This window comes from Rhipicephalus microplus, chromosome 2 (genome assembly GCF_043290135.1).
Source record: "Rhipicephalus microplus isolate Deutch F79 chromosome 2, USDA_Rmic, whole genome shotgun sequence".
Classification (NCBI taxonomy): Eukaryota; Metazoa; Arthropoda; class Arachnida; order Ixodida; family Ixodidae; genus Rhipicephalus; species Rhipicephalus microplus.
The window spans coordinates 250,269,634-250,285,357 of record NC_134701.1 but is presented as its reverse complement, the minus strand read 5'-3'; the positions used below and the strand labels follow the sequence as shown (position 1 = coordinate 250,285,357).

At 44.4% G+C, this 15,724-nt stretch overlaps 1 protein-coding gene across 1 annotated transcript; it reads right to left on the bottom strand.

The window, feature by feature from the left end:
• Positions 1 to 3,623: 3,623 nt before the first annotated feature.
• Positions 3,624 to 12,500, bottom strand: LOC119169293 (uncharacterized). The gene is made up of 2 exons (XM_037420406.2): positions 12,277 to 12,500; positions 3,624 to 5,259 (listed from the first exon to the last, which is right to left on the bottom strand). Exons 1-2 carry the CDS (start codon positions 12,498 to 12,500, stop codon positions 4,956 to 4,958), a joined length of 528 nt encoding a protein of 175 aa, XP_037276303.2. The 3' UTR covers positions 3,624 to 4,955.
• Between the last annotated feature and the right edge of the window lie 3,224 nt (positions 12,501 to 15,724).

Sequence of the window (15,724 nt, the reverse complement as noted above, 5' to 3'; positions counted from 1 at the left end):
AAAATGGTAGGTGTAACCTTAAGAGACAAGAAGAGAGCAGAGTGGATTAGGGGACAAACGGGGGTTAAGGATATCATAGTCTAAATAAAGAAGAGGAAATGGACATGGGCCGGGCATGTAGCGCGTAGACAGGATAACCGCTGGTCATTAAGGGTAACTAACTGGATTCCCAGAGAAGGGAAGCGGGTTAGGGGGAGACAGAAGGTTAGGTGGGCAGATGAAATTAAGAAGTTTGCGGGTATAAATTGGCAGCAGCAAGCACAGGACCGGGTTAACTGGCGGAACATGGGAGAGGCCTTTGTCCTGCAGTGGACGTAGTCAGGCTGATGATGATGATGATGACGCACCTCAGGCGATGAGTCGGGAGACGTTCGTGTAACACGCATAGTCCAGATATATCCAGAGTGCCGTAGGACAAAACCCAGACGACGCGATTCTTTGAGTGCGTCCGTATAGCGTCCTCAAAAAAAGCTATCTCACGTGGAGGTTCGCTTATAGTACGTGCCGCACAACACTTGCGTGTTTCACCGATGGTTGACACGAAACAAGTAATCCAAGGCCTTGTCTGGAGGCCCTTGTGAGGTAATGCGTGCCTCGTTGGTGGTGTACCTGAAGGCAGCTTTCCGTCCGCTGCTTTCATCGCAGCACAAGCACCGTGCGGACCATAGAATGTTTCTACGCTACTGCTGCTATATGGGCTGCGCTCAGAGTGGACTGAGTTGCACTATAGTCAGAGTAAACTTCTCGCGTGTTGGTGTGTCGTCTTCTCCGTGCAATGAAGAAGATGACCTTTTTTAAGGCGGAAGCCTTTGGAGCCTCACCATGCACTGACCTTGAAAGCGTGACGTGTGGTAGAAATACTCATGCCACCTTACGTAAAAGCAGAAAATAAGAGTTCCCGTCAGGATTTAATCCAGGCACTCTAAGTGGCAGGCAAGCGCTGCACCACAGTACCACACAATTGCTTGAAGCTTGTTCGAAAATACGTGTCATATCGATCGAGTGGTCACGTTAGTAGACGTGATGTTGCGTGGAATAGAAGAGTGGAACCGCTACAGGAGTCACAACACGTCAATTGCCTAACGAGTGGGAGGTTTAACAACCATTGCAAAGGGTTCAGTTTCTAATCATCATCTGCCCACAGCCACGATACAGTGTGCAGCTAAGTACACGCACAGATTGCCTTCCAGTCGCGTACTTGGCTACTTCAAAAAAAAAAAAAAGAATAAAGCTTACAGTATTTCAGAACTGTACTTTCAGTATAGCTGCAATCAGGAAGCTTACAACTCGCTCTGAGGCCACTCCTCTACTTTAGTCTGACCGGAGGACTTTCGATTTCATGTCATCTTGGACGACTGCATAGGGTACCCGGTGAGTATCTCGTTTTATCTTTCTGTTGTTCGTGTAACGGAGCTGCTTTTCTTAATCTCGGGAATTCATATCACATTTACTTGTGTAAGTGCATTAAAATGAAGTTTCATTACATCATGTAATGACCTATTTGATCATATCGTGAGTATTCTGAGAAAAACATTTCTTTTGTTACTTTTGTATCATGGCGCGTTCTTCTTAGCTCATGTCTTAATGCTTCATTCTTTATACTTTTTTTACAATACCATGGGTGTTAAATTATTGTACGTCCAATCTTCCTGGTATTGCTCCATTTTCTTATTTGTGCAGTGTTCAACCATTTCACACCTGCGTATCTCAATATTGTATGTGTGTTCTTGCAGCCTTTCTTGCTAAAATCACCGTTAGGATGCGCTACCTGTTTGAAACGAAGTAAATCAAATAAATGAAAATGGCCGAAGCTCGCACAAAATCACGTGAGCCTTGGAACAGTGAAACTGGACGATTCTTAAGACTAGTCCAGTTGCTTCTGGGATTGGCCTAATGCGATGTGATGCAGGTTGTTTCGATGTTGCGTCTAGTTTGTTGCTAGACTTTAATTAGGTGAGGCTGAAGCAACTTATACATTCATTCTCAGCGCAGTGAGGTTAGTAGTTAATGCACAGACAGTCAAAGACACGACACGGAGGTCGAAACTCCGGATACAGAAACTCGCGTTGAAACCAAGCGTTCGCGCGTCTCATATATATCTACGGGCACTTAGTAAGTCTTCCGTCGCTTCTAGGTCCTCACGCGACCACCGTTGCCTCTTCCGTTCCTGGAGAGTGTCCTCTAGATGTGCGTACTCGGGGTCTCCGGCTCGCCTCCATCGCTTCGCATGCAGCCATTTGTTGGGCCCGCTGATGCCTCCTTCGTTTTTAGAGGAACAGTAGTGAATAGGGGGACTTACTCAATTTCTGTGGCACATACCCGTTTATGAGTATAATAGTTTCCTAATAAGCCGCCCACACAAATTACAGCTATAGCTTAAACAGCTTCGCGGTAATAAAATAAATTTTATATCATCACGACCACGTAAAATGGACGTCTACTTGTTTGCATAGATAGATAGATAGATAGATAGATAGATAGATAGATAGATAGATAGATAGATAGATAGATAGATAGATAGATAGATAGATAGATAGATAGATAGATAGATAGATAGATAGATAGATAGATAGATAGATAGATAGATAGATAGATAGATAGATAGATAGATAGATAGATAGATAGATAGATAGATAGATAGATAGATAGATAGATAGATAGATAGATAGATAGATAGATAGAACGGACGGATGGACGGATTTCTGCAGTAATATAGACAATTATACGGGCTCCGCCTGTTCAGCTTTATTATCAGCTGGGTAATTGGAATGAAAACATGGTGTTACGTCAGATGAGCAGTCAAGGCGGCAATGCGGGCTTGTTAGTTTCGTTCACTTGCGTTCACATTTGTAGCGCAAAACGGAAAACAAGGGAGGCACACAGAAGTAACACATAAACAGGATGAGCGCCAGATCCTGTTTCAGGATCTGGTGCTCATCCAGATATGGGCAAGTGTCAGATGAATGTTACGCTTACGTTGAACGTTACGCTAAAGTTCAGAAAAATGAGTGTGCGGTCAGAAGACCAGAGAATACACGGCATCACGTTGAATGAGAAATCAAAATTTTTTTGAAATGCGAAGTAAATATTGATTGACATAGATACCCCAGCCATGGCGGCTGCATTTTCAGTGGAGGCGAAAATGCTGGAGGCCCATGTGCTTAGATTTAGGTGCACGTTAAAGAATCCCACGAGGTAGAAATTTGCGGTGTCCTACACTGTGGCGTCTCTCGTAATCATATGTTGATTTTAAGAAGTTATGACCGGAAAATATTATTGTTATATTACTGGCATAGATACTGTAAAATGCTCGTTTCTGCTTGCGTTGAGAAATTTTGACCAAATCAACCAACACATAAACAGCCGGCCTCAGTTTGTTGTCAAAGAAGCGAAGTTAATACTCTAAATCATCAAACAGTTTTGTAATTTTGTATAAATTTAATTTGTTTTCCTATGTGCGCGAGGGGCGTGAAATCTCCATATTGTTGTGGAACTGAAGGTCTGAAGTCCTATTCGATTTGTGAGTTTTGTGTGGCAACACTGTTTCGTTTTCTTTTCGTGGTAAATTAACACCACTGTATTTTTTTAAAAACAAGCACATGCGTTTAATGAACTGCCAACAAACTATAGAGCAAAGTCACAAGTAAAACAAATAACCATGTCATATAACCATGTCATATAACAAATAACCAGTTCAAGCGCACAGTTGCCTTAACATGAGAATAGGGCAACAAAAACCATCGACACACCCTGAACATCGACAATGAAAAATGGACATCGACATTTGACACCGACAGTGGACAACGACAACTGGCAACAGCCATGAACATTGACAGTCAACTACAATAACCCTGACAAAGCTTTGGCACGCCGCTCGAATTTTTCTATCGACTGGGCGTGCTCTGTTGAGTTAAAAGCATATGGTAGGCTGATGATACCTCGGACAATTGTCGCCCACCACTGCAGTATCGGCATTATGGCATGCACTTGTGACTACAGATAGACTGCATACTTGTGGGACGAGTGATTACCGGGGTTATCTAAAATACAATATCGGGCAGGAGCACTTAAGCTACAAATACTGATAATGTATCTCACTGTATTGTGTGTCGAAAATTCATTTGGCAAGTCAGAAAGATTTGAGGGATGTTCTCAGTCATTAGGATGAGTCTTGATGTCAAGTCAACCAACGAGGGCGCGCTCTTCGGCACACGTTGCCCTCTCTTCATAATTTCTCTTCGTCGTCTCTTCGCATTTTCCATGCGGCACACTCGGCACAGTAGTACCACTTGGCACAATACCATTCGGCACAGTAGTACCACTCGCCACAATAGCACCACTGAACACAACACCACTCGGCGCAATAGGACGAAATGGCTAAATAAATATAAGAGGCTGACAAAAGCATTAAAAACTGATGCTGTCAGTTTCGCCATTAAAGCACGCTCGCACACAGACGAAGAAACATGCTAAACATACAAGCGAAGAACTATGAATGGAGTAAACACACAAATAAACCCAGCCAGTAATCCCATACACCTCTGTTCAGTAAGAAAATATTATGTACACTGCGCAATGACAACAGAAGTATGTGCCAACGCCAAGAATGTCGTTGTTAAAATGCTTCTCAATGCAAACACTGAGTATAAGTACAATTATCGAGAACCTACACATAAAAAAGCTGTATATTCTGTTTATCCTTCTGTACACAAGGAAACTAAATACATCTGTCAAAACGGCCGAATTATATACTGTCAGTTTAGCGAAGCGGGACCATGAGACGAAAAAGATTAGTCTCTTTTAGTAACTCAAGTTATTGACCAAATGGTTCCCACATTTGTTGACCGCGTGAAGGTAAAAATTTCTTCGTTGTCTCAATGAACAAATCACAAATGAATAACTCGGGATAATTCATTACTGCGGAGCTGTGCACTTCTGTGCGCACACGGCTGGGGCTACCGCCTGCGGTACCAGCGGTAATCACCATGCTTATGAATCCCGTAAGAAACCTTGTGACTTCCGTAACCACCGTAGTCGTCGTGCCCGTGGCCATAGTGACCGTTCTCATGGTGGTAGTGCTTGTGGCCGTGGCCGTAGTGGTGGTGGCCGTGGCCGTAGGGACCGTGACCATGGCCGTGGTGGTGCAAGTAGTGCTTGTGGTGGTGCACCGTCTTGGTGTGGTGGTGGACTGGAACGTAAACCTTGTGCACGTGATGGATGTTGTGGATCTTGTGCCTGATGTGGTGATAGTGGTGCACCCTGCGTCAGCGAGCATTACCCAACATTAGCGAACGCTTGCATTCACTTATCCAGTATACTGTAGGCAACTTTCATTGGCCCAACGTAAGTCATAATTCACCGAAAGACTAGCAAGTATAAGTCGTCATTTAGCCAACATTATCCAGTACTATTACATTTTTTTTTTATTTTGAAAGTCTGCCCATTAGGCACAGTACCTGGCGGTATCGAATCACTGAAAATGAGCGAGGTAATGAGATAAGGGCGTGACATTAGTCACCGTTCCACACAAATTGGGAATGGAAGAGGACGAAATTGAGAGTGGGGAGTGGGTTACGTTAGAAAAATGATATTACTGGTACTATGTTTTTATCGTCGGCAAACGCACGTGTGAGTACGCAGTTGCAGCATTTTTCATGTAAGGCAAGCTTGTTTTGAGAGGCCAATGTCTCGTGCCTTTTTCAATGCAACTGCACACGCTCACGGCCTATAGTAATATTGTAAGTCTGTAGTAAAGTAAACGTAACATTCTGGCTATAATGTTAGATAGAGAGAGACAGACACAATATAAATAGTGGTTGTGGTTAAGAAGAAAAAGGCGTCTGATTTCTACAGCCCGTTAGGAAGCAGGGTGCAGCACCTAAAAGAAAGAAAGGGAGATTAAACAGAGTATATATCCGCTACCCGTGCTTGGGAAGGAGAAACTGGTTCAAAAGGAACCAGACAAAACAAGGGTCTGTAACGACACTATAGGCGACAAAATAAACAAAACAATGTTACGACTACAAATGTACAAATGCTGCACATCAAGATCGTCTGTAAACATTCACAACTGGCCATTAAGTGTGGTTTCTCGGACAAACCGCAAAAACGCCTTCAGAGCGGCTCGCGTTGGAGACTGGGTAGGCCAGTGCATTAGTTTTGTGCCCCGTGAGAGGAAAATGGTCGACGTGGCCTAGAGAAATAAGAAATTATATGAAAATTATTGTGCCCAGTGACCCGCCAACTGACAGACAATACTGACAGGCAATGTCTTCGACAATGCTATAGTTGGCTGTGCAAATATTTGGGGAAAAAAAGTTGACTGAAATTAAAATATTGACACATTTTCTTCCCTATCCGCATTTTGTCCTTTCAAGTTTACCATACGTGCGTTTGTTACACACCTGTACTTATGCATTCACCGTAATTCAACTCTGAAGACCATGATTCACTCTTCTTACACGCATCACACACGATTAATGTGTCACACATGTTGTAAGTTCCTTTCAACATTTCAACACATTCATCTCGTGTATAACATTTTTTTTTCGTTTTGTGCGCAGCTATATAGAGTTGGAATACTCACTGTGTGCAGATGAACAGGGCTTGAAGAGCTCATTCACGATTCTCTTGCGACAAATGTTTCAACAAAACGCTAAAAAAAGTCGTCTAATGCAGCGCGCTCTTAGTCCCTTCTTTATGGCAGTTGAAAAAAAAATTGTTGGGCCAGTTGGTACAACGTTTCACACACCCAGTGCGGTGTGTGTTTGATGCCTGGGTGTGTGCGTGTGTGAACTATTGTGTCGTGTGTTCGCGCTTTAATGAACTTTTATGGCACTTAAATAGAACAGCGAAAGCCAGGCGCCCGCGTAAAACGCGTCCCAAAACCACGAAACGATCGTGAGAGACGACGCAGTGGAAGTGCTTCGAAAATTTCGACCATGTGTTGCTCCTTAAAGTTCCCTGACATTGCACAATACACGGGTCTCTAGAATTTCGCCTCCATCGAAATGGAATTACCGCGGCGAGGATCGAGCCCACGTCCTTCGGGTTAGCAGCCGAGCAGCTAAGCCACCCCGGCGGAAAAAAACGCGTTTTTTTCTAATCATCCGCCGCTGAGCCTAGCACAGTGCAAGAGAACAGGCCGTTTCTCTATGTGACCTAGAACCGGGGCGACGCTACCATAGCGCCGCTGGGAATGTCGAACAAGGTTGCCAAGCCCCGATAGTCGTCCGTACCAGCTCAAAAATGCCGGCAACCTCCCTCAGCGCATTTTACGCTGATTAAGACGAAACCACAAACTCGCTTTGTGGGATTGTATATGCAGCGTTTTGATTCATGCTCGTTCCCGTGCTTTGGTCAATACTTTTGGCGGAATGTATGGCAAACGCGCCCACCACGATTGCCTCGCGATGAGACGTCAAACCCTGGCACATACCAGACGCCACATGCGTGGTTATGATTTGATGTGAGAGTTTTCCAGCTTTTACTGTATCTAGCAATATGTCGCAAACTGAGCGCGCGAACGATACCTGTTCTTTTTACTCACTGTGTAACGATTTGTTTTGTTTCGCATACACCTATACGTATAGGATATTTTTGCACGTTTTTTATACTGCATAGTTTCTAATTTCGTTTTACATATTGTATAATGATTTGTCTTGTTCGGTATACAACTACATGTAGAATCCTTACACGGATTCAAATAACATTATTTGTCATAGGAAGCCCTCCCACAACTCGTGCTGAGTTCTGGGGTCCCGACTGTATAAATATTACCCACTGCAATCCATTTTTTTTTGCGAATAATAAACTGTTTGATTGATTTGATTCTTTTTAAGCCGCAAACAAGAAATTCAGTGCGTAAATTTCTGCAGCAGCTGGAGCCGGGTCATTCCATCAATTGCTTCTATTTCTCTACTGCGCATACATCTATCACTGCATATTTACCGTGCATTTACTTCTGCCCTGTTCCTATTTTTTAAATATTTATTCCTATTTTATTGGGACAGACCCACGAAGAATCCCCTTTTTATCTTAAAGTGTACGTTCTTTTCGGGGTTTATTGTAAATAGCTGTGCTTTCAAAGGCATATAGTGGGCGATGGTGGAAATACGTCGAGGATAGCTCCCTGGCTTACTCATTAACGCTGCACAGAATAAGCGAATAAAGAACGGTTGGCAGACGCCCGAAAAATAAAACGGCACATGTCTCTTCGGTGGCCTAATTTAATCAACAATGCGAGCCGGGTCACATCAGGTCACCCACCTTTTTCATAAGAGTGATGTTAGCAACTGAATCGAAAATATGCGGATAGGACCGACCGTATTGTGTAACTAGTGTGAATATCAAAATTGTTTCCGCCTTAATACACCCAGGGTAATTGGCAATTAAGCATGAACAAAGAACTTAAACATGTGTGGCAGCTTCTTTGCGGCGCTGAAGCCCATGCCGTGGTTTTTTTATTCGACGCTTTACAGTCGCCACGAAGAGAACGGAAACACGCTTTTAGTATAGTAATAAAGACAGATTATTCTTTCTGCGAAAGTTATAATTTTAGCGTATCTTCTCCTGAATAAAAGAAAAATATAAAGCACGATAACCCAAGTCGCGTTGATGTTATTAATTGTCTTGCTCTCTGGTAAGAAAAAAAAAAGCCGACCAATCTAGGAATTGGTGACGCTTTCACAGCTTCGCCACACCATCCCGTATAGGTCAGCGAAAAAGAAGACCAGATGAATTCATGTTGCTAGAGCTTCTCTTACTACTTCGTACTGGTACTGACGTTCCACTTTTCGCGTCTCAGAGCAATAGCGAATACGAGTATAAATTTGTCGAATAGATTCGGAGGTATTTTTCTCATTCTATGATATCCTTCGATTCGAAGGTATCGTTCGAAAATATATTCGAAAAATTAGATTGTAAAGTCCTTTCGAACATCATGTCCGTATTACCAGTGCATTTGGCCTCTTTTCTCTAGTATCTTGTTTTTTCACGGTACTCGTGATACTGTGATGGGCGTATACAATGCTTGACTTGTTTGTTCGTTAGTGTATTTCGAACCGGCATGTATATATTTGCTATGTTCTGTTAGCCAAAAAGAGGAGGGGTAGACATTTTTTTTTTCTATCAGACATCTAAAAAAAATCCGTGAAAGAAAAGAATAAAAGAGCAACAGTCTGAGAATTACGTTACTTGACCCGGTCTCGATGACTAGCGCAAGAAGCTTTCGTTCTCACTGTTACCCTTTTACTCTGATTCGTACACCTACAGTCTGTTCAGTATACTTGCTATAATAAAAATAATGCCGTATAGAAGGTAAGCGCCATGGCGAAGCGGGAAAGACGCGAGGTATTTAGATGATAAAAATCTGACTATAGACCGACAGAAAACCTCGAAAGCTACGCGTGCAGGGTTAAAGAATGAGTTGGAGAGCAAGCAGCGTGGTTATTACATGCTCTCACAGTGTTCGAGCTAACGCTCTGAAAAAAAAAAAAATAAGAGAGCAAAAAAAGGCGTGTACATACTTTCCGCCTACTGTAAGCTTCGTAGCCTACAGAGACGAGATTCCGCGTTTCCTCCTTTTGCTGCGTGAGAGATCCATCACTATAGTGAAAACATTGCGTGATGAATTGACCTCTTGCAATTTTCTTCTTTAGTTTCTCGATTTCTAGTTTATTTCGATGCCTTGAGCTCGCGGAGAGAGTCTTTATATGCTACCGGCTACGAACGTATAAACTGCACGCCGCTTGGTTACTATTTATCGGCTGCTCCAGAGAAAGTTTGTCGAACACGTTTATCTGCCGTTCTCTTCTTTCCAAATCTAGCTTGTATGAAAGAAATCAAGTTGGGGCATTGTAATGGATGGGTGTTGGTACAAGGTTGCTAAGGGCATCATTACTTATTTTGTGTTTCTTTGTTTGATTAATATATTTTTATACACACGCTCTCGGCCTCTCTTTCTCTGTCTTATACATATACATTTTCTTCTTCCCTTTTCTCGACTCTTCGAGCCCGAAGGCAACATCCCGGAAGAGACTAGGCTCCTGCAGAAAACAAAAATAAATAGTAGATCACTGCTGTTGGGCGCTCACACAGCTCCGATAGCGAACTTTAAAAATGAGGAAATGTCGAGCCGTCCACATAAACCGTGTCTTTTTAAAGCCGTGAAGATAAGTCCTTGAATTACAATCTTGTTCTCTACTGGTCATTTGTTGTTTAGTAGGATTCTTTGTCTAGCACGGCGCTATGCAGTTACCTGAGCACACGTGTACAATGAGCAGCCAATAAATCGTATAGAATCCTGTAAACCATAGAGTGAAAAGTGCACGCGCACGTGTCAGATGCTATGTTTCTGTTACTTTCTTACCCTTTTCTTTTCTTAGCTCACATGCCATTATACACAGGAATCTCGGAAAAGACTACGGGAGGCTGGGAGTGAGTCAGTGAAATAACTTTATTAGGTCCACACAACATTTTATCGACTGGGTGGAAAATATAGAGTATTGTATCATAGAATATTATAGTGTAGTGTGTAGAACATGACACTGCGTCATGCAGCGGGTAAAGTAGCCTGGTATGTACTGTAGTGCCATTGCGCAGTGTTTGCACGGTCTCACACTGCAACTGCTTGCAACAACGACTCGCATTGCAAGGACACACTCCAGAGCAACGCTGCCAGCAGACAAGTGTTTACTGTTTTCGTTAATCTTTCTTCGGCGCTAGGAATAAGACCTTCGGCTACGAAAAACAGAAAAAAAAAAAGAAACTGTCTGCATATAACCTGCAGCGTGTGCGCAGCTGCGAATGCAGGCCAGACAGAAAGGGAGGTGGCGGTGAAGTGGCGCTTGTAAGTAAATAAATAAACATAAACAAACACGTTTCGGATGGCATTTGGGCTTTGAGTCTACAGTGATGAATATCGACGCTCTAACCACTGTGCACCACAGGGGCGTGCCTCGTCAAGAGAAACCGAACATCTTTAAGAACACCCCACGAGCAAGACGCTCTTTCCAGCCCTTCGCGCACTTTCCAGACAGCTTGCGTGCCAGGGCGTGCCCTGCAGAACCTCAATGAAGTTATTTCAATCAATCAATCAATCAATCAATCAATGATCCAATCAATCAATCAATGATCCAATCAATCAATCAACCAATCAATCGATCGATCATTCAGTCTTTGGTCTCACCACGCACATACACCGTAGGAATGCGAGGACTGCACCACCACTGACGGCGTTGTTGATCACCTTGTAGCCGATCCCGCTGGCGCCTTAGCTCCCCACGTAATGTAAACGCATTTCTCCTGTACCTAACACTTATTCGATTCGGGCTTACTAATTAGCTTCTGAAGGTTCTGAAACTACAGTATAATAATTGGGCAGCTCCTTGGTTTATTGTCATGGATTTTAGGTGCAGATGAATATTGCTCAATTTGTTATGCTCCTCGTGCACCAGGTAACAGTAAACTTAAACAGTTAAGATGTGGATTCTCATCGAAGGCTTCCAGAAACTCACACCTCTTCTCGCATTGAGGCTCAAAACATCAGCGCTGTTTTCACTACAGTCCAAACATGTCAACGCACCACCGTGCATTTGCCGCGCTTCGTATATCATCCTCAATTGTTATCTCTCTCTCTCTCTCTCTGGCCAAGTTGGTTAGATTAAGTCGCTGATGCACCTGACTGAAGACATTTCAAAGATGAGGTCATACTTGAATGTGTACAGTATTGTCATCTCCCTTTTAAAAAGTAGCTTTCTCTTTCACCACAGTTCCTCCCTATGTTCGCTTTTGTAGGCGATCCTGTAGCAAACGACAACAAAAACTCGGAGCGTGTTGGGACCTAGGAAACAAGAAGAACACGTGCGTTGTGGGTCAGCGCCTTCGCTTCATCTTCGTTCTTTCTTAGGTCCCAACAGACATTTTCCGAAAACGTACCTTTAGAACACGTTTTATTGTGAGTTAGAGTATATATGTACTCGTGATGCAACATGGCAGCGCAAATACTGCAAATTAACTACGTTGTTTTACGGACACGGGATCAGTATCAGTCAATAAACCGTGTCTTTGGATGCTTACGTGAAGTTCCGCACCATTCCTACAAACCTTGAGCCAGACCCTTGAGCCTTGAATCAGACCATTTAATTGTGAAAACAGAAGGTAGAAATAGATTGTTAATGTTATTGGACATGTTCATTTGACATATAAGCGCTAAAATACGGACTGACCACGGTTTTTGACAGGTAGGTATAAGAGTTATACATGTTCTGAACTCACGGCACGGGAACAGGGTAATGGACCGGGTAGTACTGCTTGTGCTCCTGGTGGATGGGTATAGGGATGGGTATCATGCTGAACCTGTGACGGCCACCCAGAGCAGATGTGGCCAAGGCAATCTTCAACAGCTTGCCCTGTTCGGTGGGCCAGACCATGAAGCTCAGCACGACCAACGACGCAGCTTCCAGGTACCACAGCCACCCGGGCATCGTGCCAGCACGCATTCCGCGTCGTTTATACACGGAGCCGCTGCGTTGTTTCACACACTACAATCGGTCGTCGGCAACTTGTTCCTGGGCAAGTGAACTTTGCCCACCTTGAACACCTCAAACTTTGCAAGTACTTTGATAATTTGAAATTGCGACTTAGCCCCTACCGCACTCATAAACGTTGTACGATCTCTCTGTCCGTAAAATAGCTGGTCTATCATTATATCTGCAACACGAATACGCGATGACTTAGCTACTATTACCTGAAAATCATTGTAGATTGCACTAACCCCCCCCCCCTTCCACATGCCCCTACGTCTGTGGTGGTCAGGTGTTCACGGCTTTTATCCCTCCTCCTGAGTTTTCCGAAAGGATCTACCTGTTAAATCCCCCCTTTCGTTATATTTAGTAACTACCCCTCCGAAACTAAAATCACAGATGAACCATTTTCAGTAGCATCATGCTGCCTTCTATATAAAAGTGAAACACTCGCTGGTGACGTCTGGAACACTTCACACTTGACCAAACAACGACTGAGGGCACTGGAAAGCGATAAAGGCATTATAACGTAAGCAGTCACGTGATCACTCACCTATTAAGAGCAGCCAAAAGTCTACCACCTTCAAATTGCTTCAAATGTGAACTGCCATTGGTGCCGCAGTTCGCTCCTTTATAGGTATACGCGCAACTGCGACGCTTTCCTGATTCATGGGGATAGTGAGCCTCCTTTCCCAACCTCCTCTCCTTTTTTACCGAGCCATTTAAAGGCAAAACAGTGGCTCAGAGAGAGTCTGAGAGAAAATAAGCGAAGCAGCCGAGATCAGGAAGACGGCTCCGTGACCAGTGGAGCCTGGCGTTCCTTAGAATAGTGTGCTGGCTGCGGAAACCAGCCATCCATCCAGGCGTCAACAGAAAAACGTGGCGATGTCGGCAAGTCGGAGACGTCGTCGGATGCCGGCGCAGGGAGCGCTCGTGCGACTCTGTGTAGTGTCGAGTGCCTGTCTTGGGCTGACCCTCGCTGTTTGCTGCTGTTGTCCCCTGGCTTCGTATGCGCTGTCAACCACTGTCCTCGTGAAGGGCGACGTTCTCGCGACTCGGAATACACTCGGCAGCTGGGAATGTCAAGGCTGACCACCACAAGCAATGCACGAAACGAAGACCCGTGGGAAGAATGCAGCGAAGCTGCACCTTTATTTTTTCAGTTTATTTTTTCGCTGCGCCGTAGGAGCTTCTAAACCCATTTCTGCCGCTGTGATAAGCTTGTTTACGTCTTTATGCCTCCTTGACAGAAAAGCACCCTAACAGCAAGCAGGATACCATGTCCGGAGTGGTGGGCCTCATAAGCACGAAACCCGCCGTAGTAGCTTGGTATGCGTGCATGCAATGTGCGATGCTGCCAAGCTCGAGGCGGCGAGTTCAATCGCTGGCTACGGCGGCCGCATTTCGGCAAGGTCGAAATGCAAATAACCCCCGTGTGATTAGATTTAGGTGCACGGTTAAGAGTTCTATGTGGTCGAAAATAATCCGGAGTTCCACACTACTGTACGCTTCATAATCATATCGTGATTTTTCCACGTAAGACCCTAGAAATTATCATTATCGTAAGCATGACCTGGTTTAGGCACGCAGGGCGCCTGAATGCTTCGCGGTTTTATTACCTTGTTGCATGTAAGCGATGTACTGGGGTGATATGGTACTGACGCACGAAGCATTGTGAGACATAATTTGTTGCTGACATAAAAAAAACAGTTGAGAATAATTAAGATTTGCCTTCAAGATATGTGGCTCGTTCGCATGCTCTTCTCGTTCGCTTGCCATATCTCACTTCTCAGTGGCCAACACAACCGTGACAAGAGGAATGGAACATCTGTGTGCGTGACATTGCCCGTTTGGAACTCTCCTCGAATGCATGCCTATTGTAAAATGCAGCTGCGAAGCGATTACTACAGCTCACCACACTGGGAATCCATGAAGCACCCGCTACGCGTGTCCGTACCGCAACAGGTGCAGATGCGAACCTTGCCGATGCTCTTGCTGACGTTTATGACTATGTCGGGGCGCTGTGTAATGGGTGGGACTTCAGACGACGAACGCGTTGCGAAATTCTCATGGTGTGAATCATGATGCAATTCGACGCTTTTGCCACGCAATAATACACAAGTCGGCACATGGACCGTAATAATTTTCTCAAGCAAACATATATTCGCACCTAAGAGGCACCAATGCGTAGAGTGGTCAGGTTCTACGTCCACTGCCCCGGAAGAACCTTGCCCGCCGCGGTAGTTTATCGGTTATGAAGCTGACCGTAAGGTCGTGTGATCGAGTCCCAGCCGCGGTGGCCGCCTTTTGATGGACGCGAAACGCTTAAGGCCCGTGCGCTAGATTTGGTGCAGGTCAAAGAAGACCAGGTGGTAAAAGTTTCAAGGGTCCCCCACTGCAACGTCTCTCATAACATAGCACCGTTGTGGGACATGGAAACACTCATTATGTAAGTGAATATCCATACAGAGAGAGTATGAAGAAGAGGAGAATTCAAGCAAGAACTTACTCGACTCATACGCGATCTACCTCGAAGTCTCAATCAATAGAGTAAATCTTCATCGGGGCAAACATATTTAGGCTACGTGTTCAGCGTACCCTTTGAGAATCGTTGCTTGAACGTGACCACTAAATGAATGGCGCGAACGGAAAGTGGCTATAGCCATTCTAGCGATATCGCAGCAGCTTGACCTTTGCGTGCTTAAACATTTACGCTATACTCCGGCGCAGGCACTCCCGGGTTTTAGACGTTCCACTGATTGCACTTTACGTCAGCGGTGGGGGGAAGCGTGTCCCTCTCACTGGCTTTTTTTCTATTTGTTGTGAATTGACGCCGTTATAAAAAAAAATGATTGCTGGAAAACTCAAGTTCCTGCTAGCCAGCCCGCAAAAAAAGAACGCTTCGGTTGGCCCAATTGTTGAAGTGCGTGAAAATAACAACTTAGAAAGTGTTCTCGCTTTATTTTTGTCTCTTGTCTCAGCCAGCTGTGTTTCGTTGACGCAGCCGGAGCACTTTCCTTCGCATGCCTTATTTGCCACCTACTGCTCTCATGAATGAGATTTCTTTGATTCGCAAATTAATTCTCATCGTCAGCTCGCGAGCTGTGAAAACTGTTCGTACACGCCTGGTACACGAGACTTTTTTTTTAGTTCTATAACGTGTGACAGTCCGCAAAAGAACTTTCGTTCTTGATAGTTAT